The sequence below is a fragment of the Sciurus carolinensis genome, chromosome 12, assembly GCF_902686445.1.
Source record: "Sciurus carolinensis chromosome 12, mSciCar1.2, whole genome shotgun sequence".
NCBI classification, from domain to species: Eukaryota; Metazoa; Chordata; class Mammalia; order Rodentia; family Sciuridae; genus Sciurus; species Sciurus carolinensis.
In genome coordinates this window covers 19,725,138-19,744,713 of record NC_062224.1, presented here as the reverse complement: position 1 = coordinate 19,744,713, position 19,576 = coordinate 19,725,138, and the positions used below count along the sequence as shown (strand labels likewise).

The following is a 19,576-nucleotide window of genomic DNA, read 5'->3' as shown; positions in this document are numbered from 1 at the left end:
CCATTTTCCTCTGCACCATCCAAAGTTCCTTCATTCTTCTCTTCCCCCTGCCACCCACCCCCTTGTTACAAATTGTCACGCACTTATCAGAGAAAACATTTGGTCTTTGGTTTTTTGGGCTTGGCCTATTTCACTTAGGGTGATATTTTCCAACTTCATTCATTTTACCAGCAAATGCCATAATTTTATTCTTCTTTATGGCTGAGTAATATTCCATTATGTATACATATATACCAGTTTCTTTATTCATTCATCAATTGAAGGACATCTAGGTTGGTTCCACAATCTAGCTATTGTAAATTGAGCTGCTATAAACCCTGTAGTATGCTGATTTTAAGTCCTTTGGGTGTATGAGTTTTAAGATATTAACGTTTGGAGATGCATACAGAAATATTTGTAGAGGAAATAAAACAATGTCTAGATTTTCCTAAAAATAATTGTGGATATAAAAATTATACTTTAATTAAAACAGTAAGTAGGAATACAGAGGAAGAATGTGACTATATAGATGAGGAAAGATTGGCCATGCACTTATGCCTAGTATGATGGTAAATGTCAATTGGGTTCATAAAACTATTTTCTCTACTTCAGTAAATGTTTGAAAATTCCATAATAGAAAAAAATCTTCTAAGAGTACAATTAAACTACATACTTATCAATGTACCCCAATGCATAATATTTAGTAAGTAATAGATGAATACTTACAAACCATTTTGATTAAAAAACCGTCATAAGATTTCTTAGTCATTCAGATTAACTCACATGGTTTGCTAAAAACATTTTCCTTTTCCATTAAGTTTTTGATTAGAATAAAAACGGTCATGGAGATGTTTCAAATAAGAAGGTCCAATTCATTTGGCTAAAAATACTCTTGTATGTAATCATTATTAAATGTGAGATTGTCATCAAAATGTAGATGGTCATTAAGAATTTATTAAATAGATTATTCTATGTTAAGTTAAATAATAGGGTTATTTCTGAATTGGTTGCTCCCAAATTAAGATGAGCAACTAACTCTGAGATCTTTGGCCCAAGAAGGAGTAGGTGAGGCATAGCCGGCCCTCTCAGCGGCAGGATGCTTCTGGAAAGGACGCCGAAGTACTTGCTGGAGAAGACGAACCTAGTTAAACAATTCAAGTAGGCAAAACAGAGTTTCTTACTCAGGACACTTCTAATTTTCTAAATTTCTAAAGTGGCAAGGAACATTTTAAATCTGATACATTTTATCTTGTATCCAAACCTCAACTATAATTATTACTTAGAATTTGTTCTATTCCACAGAAAGTTCTTTAAGTACTACTTTGGACCAAAACGAGAGAGCAAACAAATATACATAGTGCCACAAAGACTACAAATATATCCCAGTAATTTCAAGATCCCTTCACAGAATTAAGAAGATCATAGCTTTCTAAAATATTTTGAAAAATAAAAGGTTGTTAATGATTTGCAAACTTCCCAAATCAAGGGCATGGATTCCAGCTCACGTTGCTTCCTCGTGGAATTCTGCCCCGTGAAAATAAACAGAGGCAACTAAGTCACGTGTCTTTCAACAATAAGTCCAAAACCAAAATGTGTATTTTAAGTGATTTTGTGACTTCCTCAGGTGTTGTAAAGTAAATGCTTCATTATGAGAGACAAAGGTGGTTGAAGCTGGAAGTGGTGGTGTGCGGCTATAGTCCCAGCTATTAAGGAGGCCGAGGCAGGAGGGTCACTTGAGCCCGCCTGGGCAACAGAGCGAGACTTGTCTCAAACGAAACAAATACAAATGAACTAACTAAAAAGGTGGATGATTATCTACACTAAGAAAATAAAGCCAAAAGACCATATTATTATATCACTTTTTTTTTTTTTTTTTTTGAGACAGGGTCTTACCCAGTCTGGCCTCAAACCCCAGGCTCAAGCAACCACCCTGCCTCAGCTGACTGAGTACTGGGACTACAGGCTTGTGCCGCATGTCCAGCAGTATCACTAACTTTTATTTTTAATTAATGTTATTGTGCATTATAATCATACATAATGGTGGGATTCGCTCTGACATGTTACTACATGTATATAGTGTCATTTGGTCAGTTTCATTTCCCAGTACCTCCCCTTTCCTTTTCTCCTCCCTCCCCCTGATTTCCTTCTTCTACTCTTTGTTCTCCCTTCTAAATTCATGAGTTCCTCAAACTTTTTTTTCCCTTTTTCTCTGTAGCCTCCACATGAGAGAAATATACAACCCTTGACGTGATGAGTCTTGAATTATTTCGCTTAACAATACTCTCCAGTTCCAACAACTTTCCTGCAGATGACATAATTTCCTTCTTTATGACTGAGTTATATATATATATATATATAGTCATATTTTCATTATCCATTCATCTGCCGACAGGCTCTATAATCTGGCTATTGTGAACTGTGCTTCTGTAAACGGTCATGCGTGTGTGCTGTACTCTTCTGACTTCAATTCTTTGGGATAAACACTGAGGAGTGGTAATAGTTGGGTCACGTGGTGGTTCCATTCCTAATCTTTTGAGGAACCCCCATACTGATTTCCACAGTGGTTGTACCAATTTGCAATTCCACAACAATGTATAAGTGTTCCTTTCCCCTCACATCCTCACCAGCATTTATCACTGTTTGTATTCTATTGTATTGATTCTATTGTATTGATTCTATTGTATTGTATTGATTTCTATTTTAACTGGAGTGAGATGAATGCAGTGGAGTACATTTCCCTGATTCCTAAGAATGCTGAACATTGTTATTTCACTTATTTCTTGGCCATGTGCGTCATTAATGTTTAAATAGGAACATTGCATCTGATAAACAGAGCCCCTCTTGGAACTTTTCCCTGGGTATTTTCTAGCCATGCCCTTTTACTGAAGTTAGCCACATGACTATCAATCTCACCTACTAGTTTAAAAGTGCCTCAAGTAGATTTTTATACTTTTCCCCAGTGGCTTGCATTGAGTGGATTCTCAAGAAATATTTGATGAAAGAAAAAGAAAACCAATTACAGATAAAAAGGGCTACACGTACAAAGGTTTAACATATTCTTTTCCCTCCCCTGCATGAGAATTTGATCTTTAGTTTCTAGGTCTGTTCCCCTGATAACCTGATAGGTGGTGTGTGAACGGTATCACCATACAATATTTACTATGACTGATAATTGCTTACGGACTGGTAGAACTGGAAATACCTGATATAATGCTTTGGGCTTTCCTAAGTGTGGTGCCTGTAGGTACTGTCTGTTGTGGGGACTTCGGAAACTCTGCCTATCATGTTGTGATGAAAGACTGGTTTCTGGGTAGCATCTTTAGGCCAAGGAGACCCCTGAATCTTCCCACTGTGGCTCTCATCTCCTGCACTCTGGCTGACTTACTGCTGGTGTGTACTGTTGCAAAAACTCCTGAACACGAGGAACCTGATGCTGCCCTCTTGAAAGCTATGTACCTGTCCTCTATCATTCTGTGCTGATGGGGGCCATGTGTGGTCTAAAAGAGTCAAATCAATCTGGGGATATAGCTCAATAGTAGTGAGCTTGCCTAGCATGCACAAGGTCCTGAGTTCAATCCCCTACACCAGGAAAATAAACAAAAGTCATATCAATCTGAATGTTTGCCTGAACTTAAGAAATCCTATTCTCCCACTCCACCCAGTAGGCAACAAATTATTAATCAAATATAATTTGGAGAAAGAGAAAGAATATAAGCTAGGAAGGCAGGAGAAACAGACCAACAAAACAACCCTTAGTTTTCCCAGCTCAGATAAATTTATCTAGTGATAAGTGCTGAGTTATTTCCTTCTCTTTGTTTTCCTTAATGCCACAAAAAGATTACATTTAAAATATTCCATTTTCTGAAGTGAAAACCTAAAATTGTCAGGCTAGTTAGACTACTGAAATAAAAAGTGAACGCAAGTTCTGAATTAGAAATAGCAAAAACAGTTTCCCTCACATGCCATCTCTGATTAGTCGACAGTGACGACACAGCATGTTGTGAGCACATCGGAGGCTGTGATAAGTTTTAGAGAGAAAGGGCCAGCTCATCAATAATACCTGCTCCAGGTGTAGGACTGCTCATTGACATCGTGAGCGCCAGGGCCATTCTTGGCCTAAAGGAATACATTACGTGTAATGTATCTTTAAACGATCGATTATGAAAGATTTGAAATCAAATACTTCCAATATGGCTGAAGCCACAATGCATGGTCCTGGTGTGTTTTTGCATGTTTTTCTACTATATTTAATTGGTAACATAATGTATAAATTTTTCTGTCTCCTTCTTGTTTTGTTTCATATTATATGTGAGATTCATTCATGCTGATGTGTGTAGCTCTAGTTGATTTATCTTCATTGCTGCTAAGATTAATTTAAAATGAACCTAGGTTGGTAGTGCCCTGGTAAAGCACATGATAATTCTAACCTGATAGGAGCAAATGCTAACTATTCCCTCTGGAAAAACATGCCCTCAACTCAAAATGCTCAAACACAAACAATAAACAGCAGAATCAGACCCTCAGATGTTCGAATAATGTACATATGTATATTTAAAATGAAAATGAGTAATTAAAAATGTGAACACATTGAAGTAGAAAATAAGAGAAAATGAATCTCTGGTAAACAAGAAAATACAGGCAGACTGAATGTGGGAAGCTGGTGTCGGTGATGGTATGGTTGAGAATGTTTATAAACAAAATAAGTGCATTTAAGACATGTCACATGTAAAATTAATAAAAATAAACCAGAGAAGTCAACCATCTTACCTCTGAAAAATCATTTTTTTCTGCTTTCTGAACTGCAGATTCAGCCATCCAGTTCTTGAGTACATACCTAGGGTTAATAGCTTAACCCAGAGGAGAAAAGAAACTTAGAACAATAAATTACTGAGAGAACAAAGGCCATGTTAAGTCACCAGTGAAATTTGTTAATCTTTTAAAAACTTTGCTGGCTCAAAAGAGAAGTGTCAGTATCAGACAATTTTGAGTGTTTATTTAAATAATGTTGAGTATTTTTATGATTCATAAAAACATTTTAGCATTATGATTTACCTGTTTTATTCAGTTTCATCATTAATTTGTTTTTTTTCATCATTGTAGGCTTATTAAGCATTTCATAAAGCTCAGAGAAAGTAGATAGTTCATTTGCATTAGGCCTAGTAGCCCACATGGAGGGTGGAGGAATAAAAAGAGTTTCTGCCTTTAGCATCTGCAAGCAACAGAACTTCGGTCTGACCTAGCAGCAAACAGGAAAGGTCACATGATAAAACTTTTATATATCTGTATTTTTGAAAATAACATACTTTTTTTATATTAAAAAAGTACTTCGATAGTGGTACATTTTGAAAATTCTGGGAACCATGTCTTTATTTGAGATGAGCCGTTTCTAAAATGATTTATCAACTGGGTGGGGAGGAGGCATGCTTTCCCCATTGGCCCAACAGAAATTCTGAGAATTCTAAAGAAATCAGTTACATGATTCCCAGCATCAGTTTCCAAACAACTAAAACGAAGAGAACATATCTATTCCATTTCAACTTAGTTTTAAAGATCTGCCAGTATAATAGATAATCTAAAAATTAAGGGTCCTATGGTCCAGTAATTCTACTTCTGTAGGAATATAGTAATAAGGAAATACATTTAAACATAAAAAAGCATTATTTATATTACAGGAAAACTAAAAAATATTTAACAATAAGGGAATGGTTAAGTAAACATTACATGCATTTTCAAAGAAATATTATGCAGCCATAAAAAATATATAGTATAGGACTGGGAGTGTAACTCAGTGATAGAGTGATTGTTCAACATTCAAAAGGCCTTGGATTCAATCCTGAGCACTGCAAAAATGCAAAAAGCCAAAGGCTGAATGTTCTTTCTGATAATTCACAATAAGCAGGTGGGGGGCAGCGGGAGGGGGAATGGGAATAGGGAAGATAGTAGGATGAATCCAACATAACTTTCCTATGTGGATATATGAACACATAACCAATGTAAATCCACATCATGTACAATCAGAAGAATGGGAAGTTATACTCCATATATGTATAACATGGCATATACATTCCACTGTCACATATAACTAACAAGAACAAATTTAAAAATATTTAAGCCTGGTGTGGTGGTGTGCGCCTGATATCCCAGTGGCTTGGGAGGCTGAGGCAAGAGAATGGAGAGTTCGAAACCAGCCTCAGCAACTTAGCGAGGCCCTAAGCAATTCAATGAGACCTTGTCTCTCTAAATAAAAAACAAAAAGGGCTGGGGACATGGCTCAGTGGTTAAGCGCCCCCGGTTCAATTCCCAGTACAAAAAAAAAAAAAAAAAAAGAATGAAATAGCAAGAAAATATGCTTAATTTATTTTTAGTGGAATAAAATATCTGAAATCATACCATAGGGGATAGGGTATAGCTTAGTGGGAAAGCATATGCTTGGAATGTGTAAGGCCCTGGGTTTGACAGGAAGAAGGAAGAAAGGGAAGGAGAGCAGGGAGAGACAAAGAAAGAATATTGTACCATGCTATGACCCTACTCTGTTTTCTCCTCATCAAAACACATAGAAAGGTGGACAGGGTAGTGTACACCTGCAATCCCAGTGGCTCAGGAGGCTGAGGCAGGAGGATCACAAGTCAAAGGCAGCCTCAGCTGTTTAGGGAGGCCCTAAGCAACGTTAGTAAGACCCTGTCTCAAAATAAAAATTTTAATAAAGGGCTGGAGATGGACTCAGGGTTAAGTGCCCCTGGGTTCAATTCCCAGTACCAAAAAAGAAAAAAAAAAAAAAAAACATAGAAAAAGAGAAATTAGAGGTAAATGCATGAAAATGTAAATAGTAATTGTATTTGGATGAAGTATTAAGGGTTCTTTTAAAATTCTTTCTGCAAGATTTTATTTTCATATAGAACTCCTTAATAATAAAAACACATATATACAAAAAGAATATTTGCAGTCTTTACATAAAAAGCTCATATATGAGACAATACAAAGAAAGTTTAGAGGTGAAATGACTGGGTTATAAGTTGAACCTAATCGGCGCAGTGATCCCCTGATAAGGATTAACTTGGTGGTAAATATAGGCAGGTAGGTGTGGCTGGAGGAAGTAGGTTTCCCGGGGCGTGACTTTGGGGTTTATATTTTGTCCTTGTTGAGCAGAGCTCTCCTCTCTGCTTCCTAGTACCATGTCTCCAGCTGCTTTCCTAGACCCCACACCTCTGCCACGATGTTCTGCCTCACCTCGGGTCCCAAAGAACGGAGTTGGCCATCTATGGACTAAGACATCTGAAACCATGAGCCCCCAAACAAGCTTTTCCTCCTCTAATTATTCTTGTCAGGTCTCTTGGTCACAGCAGTGAAATGGCTGACTAAAACAAGTGGTCAGCACCTAAACCCATGTTGAACTCGAAACAGATGACCTACTTAAATATAAAAACTTAGACTTGCTTTCATTTCTACAATAATGTTCTGAGTTCAAGAAACATCTTGTTCCTCACTCACAAGGACTGCCAGCATGACCTTATTTCATCAATATGAGTCAACCATTCCGATGACACTCATTAGCTCCTGATACAAGTCTCAAGGCAGTCTTAGGTTTTTCTGTCATGACCTCCTTCATCTTGCTAGAACCTGCATTGCAAAATGAACTAACTTTCTTATTTTTCCATCTCCAAGTTAGGTATGAAGTTACATGGTAAACTGAAAATCAATACATAAAAGATAGCTATTTTTAAAGCTATCATTTATTAGCACTTGCTAAGGCACTGTAACCAGATACTTTCTACATATTATTGCTCATCCTTACAATATCCTTACAAAATATCCCCATTTTACTACATTTAGGGCCTTGAGAGAGAGTTAAATATCTTGCAGATCATTTAGCTAAAAACTGGCAGAGATGAGATTCATCTGCCTTATTCAAAAACCCACGGGCAAGAGTTGTGGCTCAGTGGTAGAGTGCTTGCCTAGTAAGCATGAGGTATTGGTTTCGATTCTCAGCACTACACATAAATAAATAAAAAATAAAAAGCTCCATCAACAACTAAAGACTATTAAAAAAAAAAAAAAATGTTCTTTCCACCATTTCCCAAACAACTTTCTTGTCTATTAACAACATTCTTTAACATTAGTATGAAAACTTATTAATAGTAGAGCTATCATACTCTTAAAGACATCTGCTAAAATTAGGAAGACCCACATGTGACACTTAAACCCAACTAAAATACTCACCTAAACTTATTCTAGTGAAAAGCAAAACAAAACAAAACTCAGACCCCTTTAAAAAAGTGATTGCTTTTGGTTTTGTATAAATGTTGCTTTTATGTGATAATCCTTAAAATTAAGAAAATCAAAAGGATTGCTTACTTATCATTCTTTTTCTTCTTTCAGAATCTGAGTCATTCTTGTTACTAAAAATGAACAGAGGGCAAAATTAACCACCATCTCCCCAAATTATGCTCCTTTTACAAACAGGAGAAAATCATTTCACCAGACAAATAGTGAGGAAAAAACATTTAAAAATCACATTGAGTCAGTGTGTGAAAGGATGATAGGAAGGATTGAAAAGACACAACAGTGATATATTACATATTATATTTGTATTGGTGGGCTGGGGATGTAAATCAGTGGTTGAGTGCTAGACTTACATGTGTAGGGCCTGAGTTCAATCCCCAGCACCACAAAAAAGAAAAAGAAAAAAGGAACCAATATGAGACCAAGTTTGAATAAACACTACTACAAAAAATACTACCTTGTTTAGTTGTTTTAGGTAATACCAAATCTTAAATTTTAACCAAAAAAAACTAACTTTTTGCCAAGTGTAGTAGTGCATATCTGTAATCCCAGCAACTCAGGAGGCTGAGGGAGTAACAGTAACTTAGTAAGTTTGAGACCAGCCTCAGTAACTTAGCAAGGCCCTGAGCAATTTATCAAGACCCTGTCTCAAAACAGAAAATTTTAAAAGGGGCCGGGGGGGGGGGACACTCAGTGACTAAGCACCCCTGGGTTCAATCCCTGGACCCTCACCTCTGAAAAACAAAACATTTTGTCTAAAATAATCTAAATTGATACTTTTACTTGCCTTAAACATAGTTCTCTGAACATAACTTTTTATTGATGTACTGAAGTTTCCCTTTTGAGGGTTCGTTTTATAAATAGCTGGCAGGGCCCGTTAAGCGGCAAAGGGCTATTTTGTCCTGAATGTCCTGTGGTTTTCCTGGCTCTTCCTTTTCCCTTCACCTGCCAATACTTCAACTCCTTTTCTCTTTCATATCGGCTGCTTCTGATTCATTATGAATCATGATGTGAAAATAAATAGACACTGGACAGAAACTTAAGGACCCCCCTCCAGGGCTCATGTGGGAGCTGTGTAATCTGGGTTGAGTGAACAGATGGAGGCTCTCTGCTCAGGTGCGGGGTTACCCTAGGTGCTTCAGCCAGGAGAAAAAGGAAATGCTAAAAAATGGAACCAAAGAGAGGAACCTGACAGGCTGACAACGATAAAATAATATATCACACGCTGTCTTTTGGAAGTGATTAGATGACTTTACCTCTTCAGTCTCAAAAGGTACTTGGACACCCAGGTAGGAAAGAGTTCGTGCTTTGAAATTGTCTTCAATGCCCAGAGTTGCTAAATGAAAATATGGCAATACATTGCTTATTATATTAATATTTGCTCAGTTTGTTCTAATTTCATCTTCCTTTACATTGTTTGTTATTTAGTAATAATTTGCCCAGATTTTTATGAAGAATGCTATTTCAAGTAGAAGTATCACAAAAACATTTTTCGTATTTCATTTAACTCTAAAATTCTATTTCACAGAAATCCAGGTAATGGCATGATTTAAGAGAAATAAATGCACAAAGTTCTTATAAGTAGAGATTATATAGTGAATACTTATATTATCAAGTCTTCTTTTACATAGGGAACTCCTTTATTGTATAAAAACCTTAATCTGCAAATGCATTTTATTTAGTTATCCATTAATTCACTTAATAAATATTTATGAAATATTGGCTATGTACTAGGAACTACAGTTAAGTGCAAGGATATAAAATTAGTAGGACACCATCTCTACTTTAAGAAGAAAAATGTATTATAGTTGAGTGTGGTGCAACCCTGTAATCCTAATAACTCAGGAGGCTGAGGTAGGAGGATTGCAAATTCAAGTCCAGTCTTGACAACAAGACCCTGTCTCAAAATAAAAAGTAAAAAGGGCTGAAGATGTTATTCAGTGGTAAAGCAACCCAGACTCAATCTCCAGTACCAGGAAAAAAAGAAGAAAAGTATATAGACAAATAATTCAATGCCATTTGAGAAGTGTTTTATATACATATATATACAGATAAAATACATATTATATTACATAATTATATATTTTATTATATTATTATATATTATATGTATAATTTATTTTATTATATTTTTATATTCATCTATAAAACACATGCATATATACAGGCATGCTTATACCTTTGTTCTCTCTATACATATTTATATACATATAAAGTATATAAATATCTATAAATAATGTATATATAAACATATATATACATATATAGCAAAAGCAAATAGTTCTACCTAGGGAATTATAGAGTGGGAAGGGTTTCATATATAAAATACAGTAGTTAACTACTGAAATGAACTATTGAAATAATCAACAGTGCTAAGGTTTCTGTGTACTTGAAATTTCCAGCTCTAGGTAATTTAAATATTTATACCTGTCATGAACTTGATCAAGTCAATTTAACATTACTTTGTCATAGTTTTCCACACATAAAATGATAATTACTAGTTATCACTAATTAAATTATAACAAGCAAATCACATATATTTTTAAATTACAACAAAAATTATTGGTTAACTTTTTCTGCATTTCAGTAGTTCCAACTAAACAGGCATTCCTTTATTCAAATCACTCCTAAAATTTGCAATTTATAGCTATTCTATATCTGTAAGTACAGCAAATAGTAAGTGTGATCTATACCCACCTTAACAATAATTGCCAGGCTTCTTTTTCAAACAATCCTAGTTAACTGGTTAACTCCCATTTAACATGCTGAAAACAACTACTTCTGTTTAATAATTCTAAAGTAAGTGACAAGAGGCTGAGGTCTCCTGTTAATACTTTCCATTATGATACCGTTCCTTCAAACCCTACATGGACTCTATACTCAGAATCCCACTCACAGGGCTGAAATTAAAAGAACTACCTATGCATTGCCACTGATCACTAACAACTATGGAGTACATATGAGGCAGATATTGTTGCTGTTGTTATTATTCCTGTCTTAGAAACAAAGCAAGTGAAGGTTAGATCCACAGCCACCTAATCTGCTTGCTCTCTGCAATCATTACAATTACTACCTTTTGAGGGCTGGGGAGATAGCTCAGTTGGTAGAGTGCTTGCCTCATAAGCACAAGGCCCTGGGTTCAATCCCCAGCACCGCAAAAAAAAAAAAAAAAAACTACCTTTTGAAATGAATGAAAAAACTTTTCTTGCCTCAGTTGCACTACATATGAAAACTAAGACTTATTTTTGGTCCAATAATGGTGCTTAAAATGCCAAATCACTAAAATGGTATTAACAAAGGAAAAATTGGCAGAAATGGCATAATGAAAAGGACAGCAGGAAATGTTGGTTCTAGTTCTGACTTTACAATGTCCTGCTCTGTGAATCTGGTCAGTCATTTACAGTTTCTTTGTCTGCATATAGTAAGATGAATTGATCTTGAAGGTCATTCCCAGTGTAAAATTTTGTGATGCTAAGCCTGAGACTACTTTTAACAAATGGATCAAAAATATCAGGGAAATAAACCTTGAAGTATTTTCTTTTCCAGCATTCATTTTGATCTTTTTCATTAATAAAAATTTCCCTCTTAAAAATAAAAGCAGTTGGCCCTCCTTAGTTGCAGGTTCTATGTCCATGGACTCAATCAACTGCAGATGAAAAATATTCAGGAAAAAATTAGGTCTGTACTGAACAGACCAACCTCCTTATTCCCTTAACAGTATAGTGTGATAGCTATTTGCAAATATTGACATTATATTAGATACCATAAGCAATCTAGATACAACTTAAAAGTATGTGTGAGGATGAACCAAGGTTACATGCAAATGTTACATCATTTTATATGATAAACTTGGGTATTCACAGACTGTGGTATCCTTTGGGGTCCTGAAACTAGTTACAGTTACAGTGGGACAATGGCATATTTCTGATAAAAATTCAAAATATCAAAGCCTATAGCAATTCGATAAGATCTAGCATAATTACAAATGCATGTCCTTTAACCTAGAACTTCATTCCTGGAAATTCCCTACATCTGTACCAAATGAAATAATCTATATATGCCGTAATAACAGAAGTTTGGAACCAATGCAAATCCCACTGTAGGAAACTGGTTAAATAAAATAAGGTACTTCAACAAATAGAGTGTTTTGCACTATAAAAAGAATGAGAATTCTTTCTATTTATTGATATAGAAAGATCTTCAGGATGTATTATACCATATTAGTAAAAGCATGTATTATATAAATAGGCTCTGTTTAATATGAAAAAATACATATACACTTTCATTTGCACCAAGAAATGCTAGAAGTACAATATAAGAAATTAATAAAAATGGTTTCTCCCAGGAGCAGGGTGAGGGGAATGTGTGGATGGAGAAAGGGTTTTTAATTACATGACTACACCACCTATTTAAACATGGGGGGAGGAGGTAGGTGGGCGATTGGGGCTGACTGCCTGTGTTACTGATGAGGCACCGAGACTTGGAGAAGTGAAATGAGGAGCTAAGCATATTCAGCTACTAGATGGAGACATCTCCACCCAAATTCCATAGGACCTACTTCTACATCCTGTGACTTATGCAGCCTTCCCTTCGGTAACTGCGACTGGATCTAGGGCCCCAAAGAGAAGTTGTCCACCCTTTGCTTCCTCTCTGGACTCCACATCTGCATTTAATTCAAGACATATTGATCTATACGGTGTGTGAAGGAGCTGCAGGTCCAAAGGACTAGGAGACCTGTAAGGGCTTATTCACGGCTCAAGGCATGGCTACCACGAAATTCTGCCGCCAGATCTCCACACTAAGTGCTCTTAGCATGAAAATGCCTTTAAGAAGGGGCCTCATCAGACATGACAGAAAATTCTGACAGAAAATAAGTTAAAGAATTAATGAAAATTTTACCATTATTACTACATTGAGCTATTCCCTCAAACGACATGGACTTTAGGACTTTGTTTTCAGGTCTTGTACAATATTAGTAGGTTTTGGTCCCCAGGTTTAATAAACTACATTTCTGGCAACTTCTAGATTCTGAACATGTCTATGAAAAATCACTTTAAAATTCACCAGACTTCTTGGGGTTGTGGCTCAGTGGTAGAGCATTTGCTTAGCACTGGGTTTGATCCTCAGCACCACATAAAAATAAATATATCATGTCCATCTACAACTAAATTTTTTTTTAAAAGTTCACCAGACTCCTTAAATATACCCATGTCATTCCATAAATCCAATGTATTCGCATTGAAATGAAAAGGCAACACATATTCTTAACAGTGAATCAAGCACAGCCACTTTAGAAATAGTTTGGCAGTTTCTTAAAAAATTAAACGTGAATCTACTAAACAATCCAGCAATTCTACTCCTATGACTCATACTGTCTTTTTTCATTTCCCGCGGGAAATGAAAACATATATCCACAAAAACTTGTATATCATTATTTATAGTAGCATTTATTCATAATGGTCAAAAAATGGAAACAACACAATGTCTATCAAGTGGTAAGTGGACAAGAAAAATGTGGTGTATCCACACATGGACAAAGTCCTACGGTCAGTAGTGGGAAAAGAACTACTGATATACATCACAACATGGATGAACTTGAAACTACACTAAGTGAAGAAGCTGGGCACCAAAGCTCACCTATTATGTGGTTCCAGGGATATGAAATATCTAGAAAGTGGATTAGCAGTTAATCTACTTTAGAGACAGAAAGCAGATTAGCAACTGCTTGGGACTGGAAGTAGAAACAAGGATTGAACACAGGGATATTTCTAGAGTGATAAAATTGTTCTAGAACTGAATTATGACAACTACACATATCTGTTAATCATTAAAAACAACTCAATTGTATAGTCACATGAGTGGGACTCTGTGATATATAATGATATGTCAATAAACCCGTTAAAGAAAACTGAATTAAGAAAAAAGCCACTGTCACAAGTTAATACCTGAGGAATGTTGAGCTCCTGTAACTGGCTCTCCGTAATCTCACTGAGCTGTAGAAATGTCATTGTAAAATCGGCTTCTGTCTTTTCCATGAGCTAATGAAAGTAATGACATTTAGTAGTATCCAGTCTTCAAAAAGACACTGTGTAGTAATTCAAATGTTAATAAAAATACATAAAATGATAAACTCACATGTAAGAGAAATGCTATTAACTCATCATCCCCCTCCTTTTCTCCAAGTAATCCCAATTTGGCTTTGAACAATTTTCTGAACCTGCAAGGAAAAATGTCAGTTTGTTATTAAAATTCTCACTAATCAATTTTCCTCCAAATAACCAAGATGTTTTAATACAGATTCAAGAACACAGATTCAAGACTGACAAACCTTGCATAATACTGAGCAGGATACCGATTAAGAATATGAGCAGCACTAGGATGAGGAGTAAAAAAGAAAGACAGTTAAACTTTGGTTTAAAATTAACATTCTCAAATTACATTTTGTAAGACTAAAGAGAACCTTCATATATATTAAGTCACATGGAGATTAAATGTTACTAATTACAACTTAGCAGTTTAATTATATATTATATCTCAAAGAAAACTACCAGTATATTGTCTCAAAGATTTGGAGATAGTACAGGTCAGATCATGTCATCACCATAAACAATTAGCTTGTGGGATCAAGGTGGATATGTATCTAAAATACCAACAGAGTAACAGACATTTTTTTTTTTTTTGGTGAATTTAAAAAAATCATTTAGAGCCAAAATAATGAATTACAAATACCTCCCTCAATTCAAACACTTTATTTGTCTGAAAGTATGAAATAACAATAAAATGTTTTATGGAAATATAAAACTTAAAGATTCTTCACCTTAAACGCATCTTTAATAAACCATCTCTTAACATTCCAAAGTGTATCTTATTCAAAAGCTTAACCCATTCTGAAGTCCCCTTCCCTTTACCTTTCTGACCTTATCTCCTGTAACTTCCCCCAACTTATTTTGTGCAGTCACACTGACATTCTTGCTGTTCCTTAAGCACACCACACACACTTCCACCTCAGGACCTTTGCACAGGCTGTCCCCTTGCCTTTAGTGTCCTTCCCCCAGATATTTGCATGGTTTGCTCCTGAAAACCCTTCAAGTCTTTGCTCAAGTGCTGACTATTCTTTTAAAATTCTAAACACCACCATCCCTTGCTTCGTTTTCCTCCACTCTTTGTTTTCCTCAACTCTTAGTATTCTATATAATTAACTTATTAATTGACTGCCTTTCCCTCCAAAAGTAAGTACTACTGGGCTTTTTCCCCTGCCGTTTTAGTCATTGCTCTCTGCTTTAGCACTTAGAACAGTGTTAGGAACACATTGAGTGCCTCAATAAATACTAGTTGAATCAATGAACTCTGCAGGGCAAATCAGATATAAAATTGATGGGACACAGGGTGGCAGCAATATTGCTTAATGACCATCATTTTATACCACTTTGATTTTTAACTATGTGACTGTATTTCCAATATTTTTAGTTAAATTAAGAAAACCATAGAAGACATGTAAAGTTTAAATTTTTTAGTAATACTTTTGCTACTGTGGCTAAAAAATATCACTATATGCCCTGACTTCTGTTTGGGATCATGTATTGGAAAAGGTAAATTTTAGATTTTGTGGGGAGTAGGGAGGAAGATGATGGGAAAAAAAAGTATAATTTAGGGCTGGGGATATAGCTGAGCACTTTCCTAACATGCAGACTCTGGGTTTAGTCCCCAATACTGCAAAAAAAACTTTTTAAATTTTTTAAGATTTATTTTAGCTTTCACCAAATGCATTAGAGACACAGAAATTATTAAAATATTGTCCTTGCATTTACAGAGCTCAATGTCCAGTGGATGAACCAATAAATATCTTAACATTCTGTTATTAATGTATTCAGATTATCATTCATGTATATTTGCTAAATATTTCAATTTGAGTAACTCTAAACATTGCAAATTTATCTAATCATTATTTACTCTTGTTTTAAAAAGACAAACATCCTTTTTCTCTTTAGTCTAAATTCAGAATAATTGATAGATGGAAATTAAAATTTCAGCTTTATTACCAAAAAAGCTAGTCTGGAGAACAAGGCTTAGGTCTGCAGATAAATGTGCATGATAAAATACTGCTACATACAACTGAATCCATACTAATATACTGATATCAATCATTTACCAGAGTAAAATTAAATACTAATGGTTATGCAATTTAGAGAATGCACCTATATTTCCTGTATGTATGAAATACTTGGAGAGTAACTGAGGCAGAGACTCCAAGATAAAATCATGAAAACAAAATGGTAGTAAGTATTGAAATGACTATAAATGGAGGGATGAGAGGATGATGGAATGCTAAAGGCACAGACTCTTTAAACCGAAGATGTACTTCTGGGTGTGGTGGCTCACGCCTATAATCCCAGAAGCTTGGGAGGCTGAGGCAGGAGGATCATGAGTTCAAAGCCAGCCTCAGCAACTTAGTGAGGCCCTAAGCCACTTAGTGAGAACCAACAGGGGAAACCTGAATGAATATTTCAAATTAAACCAATAGAGGAAAACTGAATGAATATTTCAACTTTAAAAAGGATAAGGAAAGAGGGGTGGGGGTGGTGACAGTATACTAATGATGAAGCACTATGGAAGGTAGAAGATACTTTTTTGAAGAAAATGTAAGTAAAGACCTGTATGCACTAATAATACAATAATAAAAATGCACTTTCTTTCTCTTCCAGCCGCCCAAGATGCCAAAAGGAAAGAAGGCCAAGGGGAAGAAGGTGGTTCCTGCCCCCGCCGTGGTCAAGAAGCAGGAAGCCAAGAAGGTGACGAACCCGCTGTTCAAGAAGAGGCCGAAGAACTTCGGCATCGGACAGGTCATCCAGCCCAAAAGGGACCTTACTCGCTTTGTAAAGTGGCCCCGCTACATCTGGCTACAGCGGCAAAGGGCTATTCTCTACAAGCGGTTCAAAGTGCCTCCCGCATTAACCAGTTCACCCAGGCCTTGGACCCCCGAATGGCCACCCAGCTGCTCAAGCTGGCCCACAAGTACAGACCAGAGACCAGGCAGGAGAAGAAGCACAGGCTGCTGGCAAGGGGGACGTCCCCACAAAGAGACCACCAGTCCTTCGAGCAGGGGTCAGTACCGTCACCACCTTGGTAGAGAACAAGAAGGCTCAGCTGTGGTGACTGCACATGACGTGGATCCCATCGAGCTGGCTGTCTTCCTGCCTGCCCTGTGTCGCAAGATGGGAGTCCCTTCCTGCGTCGTCAAGGGGAAGGCCAGGCTGGGACGTCTGGTTCACAGGAAGACGTGCACCGTGCACCACGGTTGCCTTCACACAGGTGAACTCGGAAGACAAAGGAGCTCTGGCTAAGCTGGTGGAAGCTATCGGAACCAACCACAATGACAGACATGATGAGTCCGTCGCCACTGGGGAGGCAACGTCCTGGGTTCAAAATCTGTGGCTCGCATCACCAAGCTGGAAAAGACAAGGGCTAAAGAACTCGCCACAAAATTGGGATGAACATACACCGCTGGGTTTCTGTACATAAAAATAATAAATTGTCCTTCATCCAGTGTCTTGGACTAAAGGCGGTAAACTTGTCTGGGGCAGTACCAAGTACATGCCCCGCAGTGTGGGAGCTTTAGAAACATTGTGTAACTTGCATGAAAAAGCTATATATATATCAGTAAAATACTCGGAAGTCAGAAAAATAAATAAATAAATAAAATAAAATAAAATAAAATAAAATGCAAATTTCAGACAATTTTAAAAACTTGATAAAAAATACCATTAACCAGGCATGGTGGCTCATGCTTGTAATACCAGTGGCTTAGGAGGCTGAGGCAGGAGATCATAAGTTCAAAGCCAGCCTCCAACTTAGCAAGGCCCTAAGTAACTTAGCCAGATCCTGTCTCAAAATAAACAATAAAAAGGGCTACATATGTGGCTCAGTGGTTAAGCACCCCTGGGTTCAATCCCTGGTACCCCTCCAAACCAAACAAACAAACAAAAAAACGAAGTTGTTTGTGACTTTTGTTGTTATTGTTGTTTCTTTTGCTGCAGTGCTGGGCCTCACACATGCTAGGAAAACACTCTACCATTAAGCCACAGTCTCAGCCTAAAGAAGAAGCTCTTAATATGCATCTCTTAAAAATCAGACTTTTCTAGTACATTTAAAAAAAGTGTCATGAAGAACTTTAATAACACAATTAATACCCTCATTTTGATATATTAAAACCTTTGGCTATGGAATATGCATTTTTATGTGTGATTGTTAAACATGTCCAAAAATATTTTATGTTGGCCCACAAAGAAACCTTATCATATTCTGAAAAATAGAGGTTTTACCAAAAACATTTTTTGATCATAAAAATATGGACCGGGGTGAGGATGTACCACAGGGGTAGAGTACTTGTCTAGCATACTTGAGGTCATGGGTTTAATTCCCAGTACTGTTTAAAAAAAAAAAAGATAAAAATAAAAATATTGACAAAGTAATTCCCACTAATTAGAAATTAAGAAACATAGTGCTAAATCACCCTTGGATCAAGTAGGAAATAAACTCAGTTCTTATAACATCTCAAAAGCAATAAAGACTTTATCCTTAGTTACCATGGAAAAAAGTCCAAATTGTGCTAGAAAAAACTATGTAGCTTGATCCAGACAACATGCGCACACCTGTAACTCCAGATACTCAGGAGGCTGAGACAGGAGGATCACAATTTCAAGGCTAGCCAAAGTAACTTAGCAAGAGTCTATCTCCAAATAAAAAATAAAGAGAAGCCATGGATGTAGCTCAGTGGTAGAGAAGCCCTGGGTTCAATCTGCAGTACCACAAAAATAAATAAACACATACAGTTTTATAGTAAATATTATATATAGATGTGTGTATACCTTCATTATTTAACAAATGTTTCCTTAAAAAAATTAGTTTCTTGTTTTTCAAAAAGTGATCATCATACAATATATTTTCACATAGATTTAAGATTTACTCACAGCTGCTTTTGCCTAAGATCCAGTAATGGGTTTAGAGCTTGCAACAACTTGTCTAAATTAAACATTCCAATATTGGCCTGATTTCCTATTTTATATCTTCTTTCATCATCGGATGTGTTTGGTACAAAATCTGTTTAAAACAGATATCACAGCTTAGAAATGGGGATAGTTATAAATAAATAGCATTTTTATGTTTTAAGGTTATATTTAAACTTAATAAATATATATTTATTAGATAAATATTTCTGACATTAAATATTTAACTCAATATACCCATGTACACTAAAAGGTCTTAAAATATGAATATTTGCCTAGTAGAGGAATACATTTCTAACCTATAAGAATTTCTA

The 19,576-nt window shown here is 36.1% G+C and overlaps 1 protein-coding gene and 1 pseudogene across 1 annotated transcript in view; one reads left to right on the top strand and one right to left on the bottom strand.

Moving 5' to 3' along the window:
* Positions 1–232: 232 nt before the first annotated feature.
* The window catches only part of LOC124961151 (protein adenylyltransferase SelO-like), a 44,604-nt gene continuing 25,260 nt past the window's right edge, over positions 233–19,576 (bottom strand). Inside the window, exons 14-22 of the mRNA XM_047519893.1 lie at positions 19,227–19,356; positions 14,588–14,632; positions 14,395–14,476; positions 14,205–14,297; positions 9,516–9,595; positions 8,332–8,375; positions 4,747–4,826; positions 4,040–4,095; positions 233–1,120 (exon numbers count right to left, since the gene is read on the bottom strand). Of these exons, the coding sequence (XP_047375849.1) occupies positions 949–1,120; positions 4,040–4,095; positions 4,747–4,826; positions 8,332–8,375; positions 9,516–9,595; positions 14,205–14,297; positions 14,395–14,476; positions 14,588–14,632; positions 19,227–19,356 (782 nt within the window). The 3' untranslated portion in view covers positions 233–948. The remainder of the gene's footprint in view (positions 1,121–4,039; positions 4,096–4,746; positions 4,827–8,331; positions 8,376–9,515; positions 9,596–14,204; positions 14,298–14,394; positions 14,477–14,587; positions 14,633–19,226; positions 19,357–19,576) is intronic.
* LOC124962323 (60S ribosomal protein L7a-like) lies at positions 16,965–17,750 on the top strand (annotated as a pseudogene).